This window comes from Episyrphus balteatus, chromosome 1 (assembly GCF_945859705.1).
Source record: "Episyrphus balteatus chromosome 1, idEpiBalt1.1, whole genome shotgun sequence".
Classification (NCBI taxonomy): domain Eukaryota; kingdom Metazoa; phylum Arthropoda; class Insecta; order Diptera; family Syrphidae; genus Episyrphus; species Episyrphus balteatus.
In genome coordinates this window covers 73,988,271-74,005,409 of record NC_079134.1, presented here as the reverse complement: position 1 = coordinate 74,005,409, position 17,139 = coordinate 73,988,271, and the positions used below count along the sequence as shown (strand labels likewise).

Below are 17,139 nucleotides of genomic sequence, written 5' to 3'. Positions count from 1 at the left end.
TACTAATCTTTATTTTCATTTGTGTTTTTTTTTTGTCTCTTTTTTTATAAAAACCTTAATTAAAAAAAAAAAAAACAAAAACACAAAAATATTGTAATGTTTTATTCCAGGTTCACAATAAAACTTATTTCGTTTATTTTATTTCCACGTATCTTTACGTTCAAATTAAAACACACTTTATTATAACTCAATTTACTTTTATTATTCGCTTTGTACTGTACTCTTTAACTTTCAAAATCAAACTGTCTCCGGTCGGTGTCTACGCTGCCCTTTTATAACGGAATTTCGAGATTCGAGAATGTCTTTGAAGCTTCTCCTCTTTGCTTCTCGAAACTTCCTTTCCAGGAGGGGCGCTTCATACTGTCAGTCTAGTAGGATATTTCAGGATATTCAGCCTTCTAGGGATATTCAGCAGTCGAGGGATGTGTTCAGAGGGTAGGTAGTTTCTTAATTATTAAAGGTGATTTCACATTTCTACCTTTGGTGTAGTAGGTAGTGTGTTCAGATCTTTATCTTAGAAGTTGTTCAATAACACTGGTCAACAAAATTAAACTTTTTTTTTGTTACAGAAACCAAGGTATACTTTTCTATAAGATTTTGGTGTGCTGAGCTCAAATCCGAAGTCAAAAAAATTCTACCACATCACGTTTTTGAGATAATCCCGTTAGAAAATCGAAAATGCCGCTTTTTTACCAGTTTTCGAGATTTTTTCTTAGCTTTTGGTTATTTCTTTTAAATAAATTTGTAACGGTTTCTAATAGAACTAAATGTTGTCTTTCAAAATCCGTTTAAATCTTTTAAAAATCTCTTATCAAAGAAGAGAAATCTAAAATTGAAATCAACGTGTTTGGTATATCTCATGTTTATTTACTTTTAATTGCGAATCTCGAAAAGTTCTTTGCCAATCGCTTTCAAATTTTGACACAACGTTCCATTTAGAATCTTGCAAGTTTTTATATTTGCGAAGGTGGTTAATCGCAGTGAAATACATCAAAGCGTAACCGTGTCAGATACTTATACTAAATAATTACTAGTGAGAAAAATATAATTTTTTTCTTGTTAAAAACAAGATAAGAACTTACTGGAATGTAAATGAAACGTTGTGTCAAAATTTGAAAGCGATTGGCAAAGAACATTTCGAGATTTACTATTAAAAGCAAATAAATATGAGATATACCAAACATGTGATTTCAATTTCAGATTTCTCAAAGAAGATAAGAGATTTTTAAAAGATTTAAACGGATTTTGAAAGACAAGATTTAGTTCTATTAGAAACCGTTACAAGTTTATTTAAAAGAAATAACCAAAAGCTATGAAAAAATCTCGAAAACTGGTGAAAAAGCGGCATTTTCGATTTTCTAACGGGATTATCTCAAAAACGTGATGTGGTAGAATTTTTTTGACTTCGGATTCGAGCTCAGCACCCAAAAAACCTATAGAAAAGTATATCTTGGTGTCTGTAACAAAAACCTTGTTGACCAGTGTAATTAATCATTACATTGCCCCCCTCTTAGGATTGTTTGTCCCGAACAACTCCATCGCTTCTTTCACCATTATAACGATGTAAACGGTCACAATGAACTACCTTTAGTTTGCCTCTTACCCCTCTCTGTATATGGTAAACCACATCGTTGATTCTGGTTATTAATGTGTAAGGGCCTTCCCAGTTTTGTTGTAGCTTCGGTGATAGTCTCTTTTGTCGGCGGGGATTGTAAAACCACACAAGTTCTCCTTCTTGAAACTCTGTTGCTGTCACTCGTGCGTCATATCTTGTTTTCATTCTGTCACTAGACGCTTTTCTATTTGTCCTTGTCCGTTGGTAAATGTCAGCCAGTGTTTCTTTCAGGTTATCTACGTACTCATCCATTTCATGTGACTCGTTTGGAACACATCCAAATTTTATCTCACTTGGCAGGCGTATTGTTGAGCCAAATAGGACTTCCGATGGGGTATGTCCAGTAGAACTATGTGACTTCTATAAGCCATCAAGAATAATGGAATATGTCGATCTAAGTCTCGTTGATTTATCATTGACTACTTTTGACAGGTGTTCTTTAAGTGTCCTGTTAAATCGCTCAACCATCCCATCCGATTGTGGATGAAGCGATATTGTTCACGTCTTCTTTATGCCAAGGAGTGAGCAAACCTCTTGAAGGATCTTCGATTCGAAGTTCCTTCCTTGGTCGGAATGAAGTTCCGTGGGTACTCCGAATATGCTTATCCAATGAAAGACAATCTTATCCACAACTGTTTTGGTTTCCTGGTTTGGGATGGCAAATACCTCAGGCCGCTTGCTGAAGTAATCCATCACTACGAGGATATACTGGTTTCCTTTGTTGGTTTCGGGAAAAGGACCTGCCACGTCTATTGCAATCCTCTCGAAGTGTGTACCCATATTGTACTGCTGCATCTTCCTTTGGATTTTTCTAGCTGGTCCTTTGCTAGCGGCACAAGTATCACATTTTCGGCACCACTTTTCGACGTTTTCTCTCGCACGTAACCAGTAGAATCGTTGTCTTAGTTTTTCCAGCGTTTTTTTGATGCCTAAGTGACCTCCAGAAGTTCCATCGTGCATCTCTCGGAGAACATCATTAACCTTTGACTGAGGTACGAATAGCTGCATTACAGAGGTTTTACCATCTGAAGATTCCCACTTACGCCTGAGTAGCCCTTCTTGCACATGAAACGAGTCATATTGTGCCCAATATGCTTTGAGAGTGGGACTTCGGTCAGAGATGTCGGCCCATTCTGGTTTCTCTTGATGTTCCTTCCATGCAAGGATGGGTTCGATGTCCGAATCTTCCTGTTGGGCCATCCTGAGTTCTTCATTACTTCAGCCGCAAATGGGATCAGCTCTCGTTCGTCTAACAGCGACAACTTCATTTTCTTCTAGCCGTGTGCAATGCTTGCAGTCTTGCTTGCACGGGCGTCGAAATAATGCGTCTGCATTTGAACGCAGCTTTCCTCTTCGATGTTGAATCTGACAGTGATATATCTGAAGTATCTCTATCCATCTTGCTAATTGACCCTCTGGATTTTTGAAGTTCAAAAGCCAATTTAGTGCACCATGATCTGTACGAAGAAGGAACTTCTGTCCATAGATGTACTTATGGAAGTGCTTTGTTGCCACTACTAGAGCAAGAAGTTCCCTCCTGGTCACGCAATAGTTTCTTTCTTGTTTCGAAAATACCTTGCTGAAATATGCAACGACCTTTTCTTCTCCGTCATGAACTTGCGATAAAACGGCACCAATTCCAACATTACTTGCATATACGTCAATGATGAATTGTTTGCCTGGAGTCTGATAGGCCAACACAGGAGCTTCACATAACCGCAGCTTCAGTTCCTGAAAGCTTTTCTCAAACTCACCTGACCATTTAAAGGGTCTACCCTTCTCCGTACACCCTTTTTGAGTTGACCTTGTCGTGGTGGGGGTGCTTATCGTGGAATCCTCCAGGAATCCAGCTGCAGGATTTCATCACAAACATAACTCAACAATAAACTCAATGTTAGAAAACTTGAAAAACAAAAATGGATAAAGCTAACGAAAATAATGCAAATCGAATGGGGATATACGTTCAAGTGTCGGCAGATGTCGTGGCTGCCGGCGAGGGTTTGGCCTCGAAAGAGGCTAAGTCGCCAGTGACAAAATTTAGCTCGGCGGAAAGAAAAATAAACGCTGACAAAAATAAAAGGAAAGGTGAGTCGACCTTAAGTAGCGCTAACCCTCCTTCGTCTTTGAACGGATTAGATCCCACCAGTGGAAGTACGGCTGTCTCTTACAGATGTTAGCATTCCAAAACTATCGCAAAACTAACTGGCAAAAATACAGGGAAACTCTGAAAAGCTTACTTAAACCCGAATTTCTAAGCTATCCCTCAAATACAATCGATCTCGACAACAAAGTCAATGATCTCACTTCTGCCCTTAACCTATCAATGAATAACTCCTGCCCACTCATACAAGTAAGAGGAAAGCAGAAACCACACTGGTGGAACTCAATGCTAGAACCGCACAGATAAGCTTGTAGAAAACTTTTCAATCTCGCCAAATCTACTAGATATATTTCAGACTGGGACCTATACAAAGAAACCCTGAAAGTCTACAAAAAACAGCTAAGAAAATGTAAAACATCTTCTTGGAGAAATTTCTGTGAAAAAAAAAGACTCTTCAGAGGCCTCTAGATTAGGAAAAATTCTCTCAACAAACCCTTTAATGCCCAGTGCCTTAAAAACAAATAAAAGAGCCTGGACCAACTCCTGTGAAGAATCACTCAATTTGCTACTATATACTCACTTTCCAAGTAGCTCAAACATTATAAACAGAGTCGATCCATTAGGGCCAGAAACAAATTCAAAAAACAATCTCGGTCTGATTACAAGTGAGAAGCTAAATAGCCCGGGAGCCAGCGTCACTCATTTTTGAAAGATTTGATAATGGATGAATTTATTTTTTTCGGGCAGTTTTTACATTAGAAAAACATAAAATCGATGCCTGCAGGCGCACCCGTGGTGCATTAATTTACAGTTAATTTTCAAAGTTGTAAAAAAAACGAGGTCACATGTCTAACATGATAAGACTTGAAACCGGTCTAGAACGTTAGTTGGCACTGCCTTGAGAAAGAAAAACCATGCCTGCCACCTGGACAGTGGGGCGAAGTTATCCTGCCGCTGACTTAAAGTTGTAAAAAAAACCGTCAAATTGTTATATGTGATAAGAGCTGAAGTATGTTTAGATAGTTAGTTTGACATTTAAAATAGAGGAAAAACCTTGCCTGCCGCTTGCGTCCCGGGGAGAAGTCGCCGGCAGGATCGAAAATAGTCGCACTGTCGCATACTGTATACAATCCAAAAATATTTTGTTTTTGGGTAGAAATCTGGGAGAGAAACAATGTTTTGATGAATTTTGTAGACCTTTTAATAAAGAACACTGAAAAAATAATATCAGCTCTAAAAGTCTAATATCACTCCAAAAAAGGGGGCAAAGAGGGGAAAAACACCCTTTTTAATCTATTAATTATTTAATTTAAGTCTAAGATCCCGCCATAGGACGACCAACCCTCATCGTTATACCAGTTGAGAGTTATATTTTCTGAAAGCTAGTGTCTAAGGAAATAAATTGCACATGGGTTGCCTAGCGATATCCTGTCAAGGCATAGGGTTGCCAGGCCTTAAAGTTAATTTTTGCAAATTTTTGAATACGCGACCCTGATTATATGGCAAGCCTAAGAGTTATAAAAAAAATATAATGTCATAGGAAATTTAATTTAAAAATTTTAACTTTCAGGATTTTTTAAAATTTCAACTTTGAGTAGGGTAAACAAAGGTGACTTTAGAAAAAGGGCTAAAATCTATTTTCTAAACAAAACGTGATAGAAATAAAATTGAAATTGGATTCGATAGATATTAAAAAAACATAAAAGCCACACATACAAATAAAAAATGTAAAAAATCTACAACTCGAGATATAGTCTTTTTAGAGTCATGACACTCAAATTTGATATTTGAGAAATAATTCACCAAAAATCAGAATGAAAGATTTTTTAAATAATTTTTATGTGATAAGTTAGGAAAAATAAAATAAATAAATAAAAATAAAATGTAGATTTCTTACATTTTTTATTTGTATGTGTGGCTTTTATGTTTTTTTAATATCTATCGAATCCAATTTCAATTTTATTTCTATCACGTTTTGTTTAGAAAATAGATTTTTGCCCTTTTTCTAAAGTCACCTTTGTTTACCCTACTCAAAGTTGAAATTTTAAAAAATCCTGAAAGTTAAAATTTTTAAATTAAATTTCCTATGACATTATATTTTTTTTATAACTCTTAGGCTTGCCATATAAGCAGGGTCGCGTATTCAAAAATTTGCAAAAATTAACTTTAAGGCCTGGCAACCCTATGCCTTGACAGGATATCGCTAGGCAACCCATGTGCAATTTATTTCCTTAGACACTAGCTTTCAGAAAATATAACTCTCAACTGGTATAACGATGAGGGTTGGTCGTCCTATGGCGGGATCTTAGACTTAAATTAAATAATTAATAGATTAAAAAGGGTGTTTTTCCCCTCTTTGCCCCCTTTTTTGGAGTGATATTAGACTTTTAGAGCTGATATTATTTTTTCAGTGTTCTTTATTAAGAGGTCTACAAAATTCATCAAAACATTGTTTCTCTCCCAGATTTCTACCCAAAAACAAAATATTTTTGGATTGTATACAGTATGCGACAGTGCGACTATTTTCGATCCTGCCGGCGACTTCTCCCCGGGACGCAAGCGGCAGGCATGGTTTTTCCTCTATTTTAAATGTCAAACTAACTATCTAAACATACTTCAGCTCTTATCACATATAACAATTTGACGGTTTTTTTTACAACTTTAAGTCAGCGGCAGGATAACTTCGCCCCACTGTCCAGGTGGCAGGCATGGTTTTTCTTTCTCAAGGCAGTGCCAACTAACGTTCTAGACCGGTTTCAAGTCTTATCATGTTAGACATGTGACCTCGTTTTTTTTACAACTTTGAAAGTTTTTTGCCACTTATTGCCCCACTGTTGAGGTGGCAGGCATCGATTTTGTTGATTACATTTGCCTAAACTACAGATAAAAAAATAATTTAAGCGTTATCATCATTAACATTGAATAATGACGCTGGCTCCCGGGCTAAAAGTGGGCCATCAACGCCTTCAAACCATACAAATCCGCATTCCCATCTTAGAGATAATTCTGAATGGATGTGTAGACTTGAAACACATCCCTGCCCTATGAAGAGAAGATAAAGTTGTATTCATACCCAAAGCAGGCAAATTCTCTCATGTCAATCCTAAAGACCTCCGACGACCTATCAGTTTATCATCATTCCTTCTTAAAACTCTAGAACGAATGATTGATATCCACGTGCGTAATGTCATAGATCCCAATCTTATAACTACAGCGCAACACGCTTATTGTAAAGGGAAATCGGTTGAAACAGCACTACATAATGTAGTGCGCACTATTGAATATTTTTATTCCCTCCATAGACGTTAGAAGTTTTGGTACCAAGACCTCTTACATTCTGATAATAGAGGGTAAGGCGAATTGTAGACACAGGCTGTAGAGCAACATTATAGTTAAATATATTGTTTATTATCGTGACGAACGAAAGGTAAACATTTTGATTGTAAATGCAAACCGTAAGTATCTAGGTCTTTAAAAACAGAAGAGGGAGGGATATTTAAGGTTTCATGAAAGCGAACATATATTTTGTTGAGGGTCAGTTCGAAGACCTTCTTTTTGTATAGATACCAAAACATTCATTTTGGTCTTGCCGTTAATGCAAATATTAGCAGACTTATTGTAAAGATAGGAGAGGTATAGACGAACATTTTCGTAAATAAATATGATTTAAAATCATGAAAATATAAACCAGCATAAAAGTGTTCATATATGCGTTTCGCCCCGATGTAATGGTTGGGATCATCAGAAGATGACCATTACACCTTGTCTTGACGCATATTTTCCCGAATAAATCGAGATTCCATATAATCCGAGCTGCATAGAGCAACTGCGAATTATATAGTTGCTACAAGTCTTCAAAGAAGATAAATTGTAGCTATTTTTACTGCCTTGCTATGGCATTGATGAAATATTTGACTGTTAACAGTCGAATTGTTTTTTCCTGAACACCGTTTATTTTTAATAAATATGATTTAAAATCATGAAAATATAAACCAGCATAAATGATTTTAAATCATATTTATTAAAAATAAACGGTGTTTAGGAAAAAACAATTCGACTGTTAACAGTCAAATATTTCATTTTCGTAAAGCTTTCTGTCACGTAATCTAGAGGTCAAATATCGACCATCAAACTCATCATTGGTAGAAATAGGGGCGGCAAATTTGGTTGTGAGCTTCGCCGCGGGAGAAAGCGTTAGATCAAAAAGTGGGGGAGATATAATGTCGGGCATAGGGTTAGTGGGGCAGGTCCTAGAAAAAGGACGGGGGTTGACAGGTTTAGTTGCGGGTTAATGGTGTGGGAATGGAGAAAATTGGGATACAGTCCACTTGCAGCCGTGTTAGAGGATATACGTTTTTGCTGCGGAGTTGGGGATTTCTTGGATTTTTTTAAAGAAGATATATTTTGAAGTATGGAAGAAGTGGGAGGAGAACATTTGTTCTTAGATCTGGTTACAATATTTTTCTTATTGCTAAATACATTTGGCAAGGTTGCTTTGGGATAAATTTTCGCATTAATCCATTTAGAAATTTGAATATTATCTTCCACATATGTATATAGGTTCATGAGTAAAACAAAACAACCATTGTTATTTTGATGGAATATAAATTTTAAAGCTAGTGGAGCTGATCTTTCCACATTCGACAGTAGAGATTTTATATTTACGCAGAAAAAGATTTTGGATCCAGATTCTTCCAACATAAGTCGGCGTATTGTTTAAAAAATAAGGGTCGAATTCATTTTGGGCTTTCAATTTATTTAGTCTATTATTCCACTCGCTGATAGTCCCTGTGTTGTTGAAGCGAGTGATAGAAGGCTCGGGCGAAGTTGGATTTTCAGTTTGGGTAGAAGAAGTGACTCTTGGAGCGACGTTGAATGATGGGGGGTTGAGTGAGGGAGTTGTGCTGAGATTGGATTCCGTTAGCTCGGCAAGTATCGATGAATTATAATTGATAGGGGGATTGAGTGCCAGAGTTTGATTGAAAGTTGATTCTGTTATTTCGGCAAGAATAGAAAATATTATAGTAGTTCAATTGGTTGAAAGTTCGTTGAAATTTGATCAATTTTGCTTGAGGTTATTTTTAGTTCTTCGATTATGTCATCAAAAAAGTGCGCGTTATGGTAAGTTCATTGTTATTGTCCTTTATCTTTGATATTAGCTCGGAAAGGGTTGAAGTTAGTTGACACGAAGCAGAAGATACAGATTTTGATGTGGATTGTAGTGATGTTTCGAGGTCAGACCGAATGGTTTTAATGTCTCAAGTATTTTATCAAAAGGATATGAATTTAAGATGGGAACAATGGCAGAACGGATTTCTTCTTTAATGTTATCAAAGCGCCAGTGAGAGTGCTCTTTACGCGAACTAAGAGTCTTCTCTATTGATGATAGTTTTTTATCTAAAATTGATTGGTTAGAGAAAAAACGTTTCACAAGGGTCTCAATAGATTTTACCACAAAGTCCACGATACGGAATTTTTTGAGTATATTTGTTGTCTAAAAGGCAAATGCTAGCATCGCACTGGGTATCCATGTTTTTTTTCGTAAAAAAAAGTATACTCTTACCGACGGGATGGTTAAATTAAAATCAAGCGAAACCGTAAATTATTGTAATAGATTTAAAATAAATTAGTTATTGATTTTTTTAAAATTTAATTATAAGTTAAAAAACCTGACCATTTTTTTTTCACCGGAGTGTAATAGTTTTTTTTCCAATAGGACATTTTTTTTTCCACTTGAGTGTACTTGTTATGGCTATGTTTATTTTTTTTGTTTTTGTTTATTTTTTTTTTGCAGAGATTTTCTCAATTGAGAGAGGTCAGGTGTTTAGTTATCAGCTTATGGTGTACGATGCATATGATGATTAGATGATGTTGTTCGCGCCATCTACAGCTCAAAGTATGCATCATTCCTCCTTGTACATCTCTGGTGCAGGGTTGAATGATGCATACTAAAACGCGACCAACTTCGCTCTTCTCTGCTGGAATGGTGTGAGCATCATTGTATAGTATATATATTTCCATAGTACTATCATGAAGTGAAACGATCTTAGGAACTCTAGTGGTGACTTGAAAAAGCAGAATTTGTATGAAAAAAAACACACTGAGCGCCACCTCAAAAAAGTGGAGACATGAACTAATACTAAATTCGACTTCATGATAGTACTATGGAAATATATATACAATGGTGAGCATTACCGACCTTCCGGAAATACCAGCCATTTTTCTTTTACTTTTTATCTTCTGGTGTAAAATCTTCCCATTCTTTTTTTGCACAGTCAGACAACGTGGTTGTTTAAAATTAAAATTCATTAAATTATAAAAAAAAATTTATAAATTTAATTTAATTAAATAAAACAAAAAAAGGAAAACAAACCTTTTTAAAGATTGGTTTTTTATTAAATGTGATTTTGCCTAACGAGAGAATCCACAAAAAATAAAACCAATAAGGGGATTCCATCCCAACATTTTGATCATATCGAGCCGGATTGTGGTAAACTGACGTCAACCACCATCATTCTATTGACGCCTCCACCACCATCATCTTCGTCATCATCTATAGATCATATTGACGCATATACCACATCGCTTTCGTCGTCGTCTATGTCCATAGACCACGATTGATAGCAACAGTCAACAACTTCATTATTTGAAGTTTTGCACACATTATCATCATCCATCTACCTATGTATGTACTATCCAAAAAAGGAAAAAGACAAAAATTGTATATGGGTATATTCACGTCAACAACCATCATTCTATTGTCGCCTCCACCACCATCATCTTCGTCATCATCTATAGCAGATCGCATGATCGTATTAGATTAGCCATCAAGGTGTCAACCTCATCTACATACACCACCACACCAAACATTCAACACATCATTAGAGACAACGGACAAATTTTTTTTTGCCACTGTCATCCAACAGCAGTCAACAACTTCATCATTTGCACACATCATCATCATCCATCTATGTACCTACTATCCGAAAATTTTTAATCTTTAAATTTTTTTTGTATATGGGTATATTCACGTCAACCACCATCATTCTATTGACGCCTCCACCACCATCATCTTCGTCATCATCTATAGTCCATCGCATGATCGTATTAGATTAGCCATCAAGGTGTCAACCTGATCTACATACACCACCATACCAAACATTCAACACATCATTAGAGACAACGGACAAATTTCCATTGCCACTGTCATGCAACAGCAGTCAACAACTTCATCATTTGCACACATCATCATCATCCATCTATGTACTATAAATTGTATACCGGGTAAGAGCTTTGATTTGCTTTTCATTTCATTTTTTTTTTTTATAAAATATCAATACCATTCCATTCAGTATATTTTAGTAGTAACATTTATTCATTTGTGTGTTCTTTTGAGGGGAACGACAAAATAAAGTTTATATTTTACCAAATAGATACCTTGTGCATCGGTACCTACACTGCAAATACAGGATACATAAATATAAAGACCCTTCAAGCAAACAAGTCCGACCTCGGTCCGAATCTCCGCATCAGGCGGAGCTGAGTCCAACTTCGGCTCAGAAACGGGTCCGAAGGCGGCTCAAATTAGTATGGAAATTATAATCACCGCGGAGCCGATTTGATATGTATTGGTTTTTTCACCACGATTTCTCCTTCGACTTTGTGTTCCTACTCTATGGAAATATGCTTACCTCAAAAAAAAAAAAACTTGCAAGTGTGTGAGTGCAACCCCGTTTTTCTCGGTCGGAGGTTGGAGTGTCTTTTCTGAACTCCGTTTTCTTGCTTGAAGGGGATCATTTCTTCAATGGTAAAATTTTTTTTTGCATTGTGTTTGAAAACTTATATTCAAACAAAAATAAAAGTGTTGCCACACTTGTTCTTGTTTGAAGCAGAGAATATTTTATAAAAAAACAAAAGTAAATACCATAAACAAAAAATACCAGGACTGGAAACTTTCGTACGTCTTTCCCCTCAAAACCCTTTTGTGTACAGTGTTGTCTGTGAAGATATGTGAAAGCCCCCACGTTGGTAAATGAGGTTAACACGCACACATTTATAGATTCACGACATTCACCACACATCGGACACGAACACAACGATAGGTTCACGAAATTCACCACACCTCGCAGCTTGTAGGCAAACGTCAGTTGACCGCCGAGTTTCCAGTCTTGGTATTTTTTGTTTATGGTAAATACGAAGTGAATTATGTTTTACGCAATTAAAATGTACGTATTAGAGTGACCGCAACTCCCATAGAAAAAAATTTTTGTCGAATTTTTTTCGGGGGAACCGTATAAAATGTTCCGCCTTTGCAGATTTTTCAGCTCGATTGGATAAGTCCAAATGGTGCCGACACTCGCTCAAAGTATCAAAAATCTCTGATTTTCACTGTTTTTCGCAGAAAATTAGCTCTAGCTTCCAAACAGAGGGGGTTATTTTTATATATTAAATTAAAGGTTGTGTTTTTACACATAACTCAGATGCTAAACTTGTTTAGTTTTACTAATAAAAAAAAATATTGTCATCAATTTAAATTTTCAGTACTTACCTCAAAAAGAGCTTTTAATCTCGTAAAGTAGAATAAGAGATTTTTTTCTCTATAAATTTTTTTTCAATCGAAACTATTCCAAGGTTTTGGAAATTTAATATTGAAGAAATATTTGTAACTGTCTAAATTTCAAATCATCATTTATCGAATAACTTTTTGCTTTTAGGATCTACATTGCTGTTTCAGAAACGATCTGAACAGTAATATTACTCACTATCCCTGCGAAGTTTGGGGAAAGTTCGAGTCAACCAAATTTCAAATCTTCATTTTTTTATCAAATCACGTTTTTTATCTTCAGGGCCTACATTGCTGTTTCAGAAACGATCTGAACAGTAATATTACTCAATATCCCTGCGAAGTTTGGGGAAAGTTTGAGACCACTAAATTTCAAATCATCATTTATCGAATAACTTTTTGCCTTTAGGATCTACATTGCTGTTTCAGAAACGATCTGAACAGTAATATTACTCACTATCCCTGCGAAGTTTGGGGAAAGTTCGAGTCAACCAAATTTCAAATCTTCATTTTTTATCAAATCACGTTTTTTACCTCCAGGACCTACATTGCTGTTTCAGAAACGATCTGAACAGTAATATTACTCAATATCCCTGCGAAGTTTGGGGAAAGTTTGAGACCACTAAATTTCAAATCATCATTTATCAAATAACTTTTTAGGATCTCCATTGCTGTTTCAGAAACGATCTGAACAGTAATATTACTCACTATCCCTGCGAAGTTTGGGAAAAGTTCGAGTCTACCAAATTTCAAATCTTCATTTTTTAACAAACCACGTTTTTTATCTTAAAGACCTACATTGCTGTTTCAGAAACGATCTGAACAGTAATATTACTCAATATCCCTGCGAAGTTTGGGGAAAGTTTGAGACCACTAAGTTTCAAATCATCATTTATCGAATAACTTTTTGCCTTTAGGATCTACATTACTGTTTCAGAAACAGTAATATTACTCACTATCCCTGCGAAGTTTGGGGAAAGTTCCAGACCACGAAATTTCAATTTCTAATTAATATTTTTTATCCGTGCAATGTCATCACTCGATAGTTTCATTCTCTCTGCGGATCAACTCGTTAAGTACTATGCGGCAGCAAAAGAAGTATCCGCGAAAACCCATACTTTGGGTACATTAGAAGCTCGCAAAGAAGAACTTAGAAGCTTATGGTCCGATACCAAAGAAAATTATATGGCATGCATTAGATCTTCAGAATATAAAGGTGCACAAGATATTGAAACTATAGAAAAATAAATTGCAAGACTGGGGTCGCACGTACTTGCTCTTATGCTTAAAGTAACTATAATGTTAAAGCTTTTTATTCAAGAAATTTAAAATTTGATATTTTGAAGAAATTTCATAAGTAGTATAAAAAAATTAAATCTGTTTTTATAATTAATTAAACTCCATTTTAAATTATCTTAAAAAAAAAACAAATATGCCATTTTATTTCTTGTATAAAAATGTATTTTTAGAAAAAAAATTTCGAAAATTGTAGGAGCCGTTTTTTAAAAAAATAATTTTTTATGCATAAAAATTTTTTAACATTTTTCAAAAAAAAAGTTGGTATGCCATTTTGAAGAAATAATTAATTTACACATAAAAACTAAATTTCAAAATTTTTCATTGATCTGTTTTCAAAAAATTGGTTTTTCAAAAAAAAAAAATTTGAAATATTTTTTAAAAATCCAAAAATGCGTTTTTTGAAAATTTTCTAAATTCTTAATATTATCTTTACTTACGGTTAATGTTGTACGAGATATTCAGAAACGAAAAAAACCGTTCTATGACAGGTACCATTAATAACGGTACAAAAAATATTTTTTTTATTTTAAAAGTTGGCTCTTATGTGTAGTACTACACACAAAAATTTAAATCAAAATCGTTAGAGCCGTTTTTGAAAAAAATTAACTTTTCTATTTCCGTTATATGGCAAGTACCGTTAGTTTTGTTCATAAAAAAAAATTTTCAATTTCCCCTCTAGGGAATCACCAAAAACTGCTAACTACCAAGTTTGAAGAAAATCACTTCACTGGTTTAGGCTGCAGCTCCAGATAGAGACAGACACACAGACAGACAGACAGACAGACAGACAGACAGACAGAATTGCCGGACCCACTTTTTTGGCATTCTCCATCATCGTAATGTCATGTAAAATTGTTATCTCGAGTTCGATTTTTTTTACGAATCCTAAACTTGCCCTATAGTACCTATATCGAAAGTAAAAAAATACATTAGTTCAAATGAGACTTATATTGCTTGCTAAGTCTATTTTTGGAACTTCAATCTACACTTCAAAATCAAAAACTTAAAACACCTATTTCATTTCCTGTTCAATCTTATGAAACTGAGGGTGAAAAATCGTCCGCCTTAAGTTGCCACCTTGTGACACTGAGGTTTTTAAGGGAGATTACATGTCATGGCCATCTTTTCGCGATATATTTCAAGCAGTTTACTTTAATCATCCAAAGTTAGGAGCCGTAGAAAAACTGTTCCATTTAAGAGCTAAAACTAGTGGGGAGGCTCATAAAGTTGTGAGTAAATTTCCTCTGACTAACGCCAGTTTTGATCTTGCATGGGAAGCACTGCGGTCACAATATGAAAATAAGAGAATTTTGGTGAATAATCAAATTAAAATATTACTTAATCTCCCTGGTTTCAAGGATGAAGCATCCTCCGCTATAAGGACTCTTCAGAGAAACATAAATGATTGTAGGTCAGCACTTAAGATACAAGGTATATGTACCGACACTTAGGACCCAATACTTGTTTTCGTTTGTGCTAATCGATTGCCTCCTACCACTCTCGCCCTGTGGGAACAATCTCTTTCCAAACATGGGAAGAAATGAACAAGTTTTTAAGCAATCGTTTTCAGGTTCTAGAATCTATTTTAGATACTTCATCTTCAAGTAGTCCTAGAAAGATTTCAAAGCAAACCACTTCTACACCAGTTAACTCTTATTCACGCAAACAAAATCATATTAACCTATTTCATACAAAAACAAAGGATTATGTATTCTACACCAGATAACTCTTATTCACGCAAACAAAATCATATTAACCTATTTCATACAAAAACAAAGGATTATGTATGTAAAGCGTGTTCCGGACAACATTATATCCGTCAATGCTCTGAATTCTTACAAATGCCCGTGCAAGCGAGAATTGATTTAATAAAACGAAACAATATGTGTATCAATTGCTTAGCTTTAAATCATGTCATTGCAAATTGTTCCAGTCGATACTCTTGCAGTCAATGCAATAAAAGACACCATTCACTTCTAAACTTGACTCAGAGCTCACCATCAAATTTTCGAGATCTCAATGCAGCTTCAAACCCATTTGTAGCACAAGATAATCAAGCACGTACCTCACAAGCTCACCTCTTGAATATTAGTCATAGTTCTTCAGCACCCATCCCAGACCATTATATATCATGTTCTCACATACAGTCCGCTCCATCTCCCCATTCATCAAACGAAATACAACAGAACTTTTTTGTACATGCTCATCGAAGAGTTTTAATCGATATCCGTGGTCGTGATGGTATTCATCGCGTAAGGGTCTTGATTGACCCTGGTTCCGAGTCTTCTATTATCACAGAATCAACTCAACAACGTCTAAACCTACCAACTAAAGCCTCAGACATTTCGATTCTTGGAGTCAGTGGTACCCAGACAGCTAAATCAAACAAAAAATGTCTGATTTCAATAATCAATAGTGAAGCTCCAAGCGAATCAATCGTCACAAGTGCACTTATTCTTAAAAAACTCACAAATAATTTACCTTGTATGTCATTTGCTTCAGTTGATCCATACGAATCAGAAGGACTTTGTTTAGCCAATCCAACCTTCAAAAATTCTTCTCAAGTAAATTTGCTTATCGGAGCAGATCTTTACCCAAGCATTATACGTAATGGTGTTAAACATATTTCAAATTCACTGCTAGCTCAAAAAACTGTTTTCGGCTGGAGTCTTTCCGGACCAATCCCTCACACAGTTCAGGCTTACACTACTCGTATCGTGGATAATGAATCCCTTGACAAAAGCGTCAAAAGGTTTTGGGAGTTGGAAGAAGTTTCTGGACTAAAACACTTTGCTTCTGAACAAGATAAATACTGTGAAGACCTTTATACGAAATCTACCTTTAGACTTCCCAATGGAAGATATGTAGTAAGTTTACCCTTTAAACCTGAATTCGAACCATCTTATCTTGGAAACTCGAGAAATGTTGCATTACAACAATTTTTTCGCACAGAACCTAATCTTCAGAAAAAACCCGAACTTCAAAATAAATATTCTCAGGTGCTTAACGAATACCTTACGTTAAACCATATGCGCAGAGTTACACTTCATGAAAGATACAATTCCACTAATGTTTCTCCATACTATCTGCCTCACCATGCAGTTCTTAAGCCAGAGAGTCACTCTACAAAAGTAAGAGTTGTGTTTAACGCCTCAAGCAGCACGTCTACCGGTAAAAGTCTTGATGACTGCCTCTATGCTAGACCCACTCTCCAAAGTGATTTGCCGTCTATAATACTCAAATGGAGAATTTTTAAATATGCTTTCAATGCGGACATCGAAAAGATGTACCGCTAGATTTTGGTACACCCCGATCAGACAAAATTTCAACGTATTTTATTTAGAACTTCACCAGTGGAGAGTATTGCAGACTGTGAGCTTCTCACTGTATTCTTTGGTGTGAACTGTGCTCTTAGAACACTCAAGCATTTTTCAAAAGACGTTCGACTTAAGTATCCTCTGGCAGCAAAAGTAATTGAATCCGATATTTACGTTGATGATCTTCTTTCCGTTGCGCATGATCTTCAAACGGCAAAAAGTATCCAACTCGAAGTCATTGAAG

At 35.6% G+C, this 17,139-nt stretch overlaps 1 protein-coding gene across 1 annotated transcript; it reads left to right on the top strand.

Annotated features, from left to right (window-relative positions):
* The first annotated feature begins 15,461 nt into the window (after window positions 1–15,461).
* On the top strand, window positions 15,462–16,874 carry LOC129906767 (uncharacterized). Its single transcript, XM_055982676.1, has one exon. It carries the CDS (start codon window positions 15,462–15,464, stop codon window positions 16,872–16,874), a length of 1,413 nt encoding a protein of 470 aa, XP_055838651.1.
* The last annotated feature ends 265 nt before the right edge of the window (window positions 16,875–17,139 follow it).

Excerpts from the sequence above, each read along its gene's own strand:
- LOC129906767 (XM_055982676.1), top strand. The coding sequence starts at position 15,462 with ATGTGTATCAATTGCTTAGCTTTAAATCATGTCATTGCAAATTGTTCC.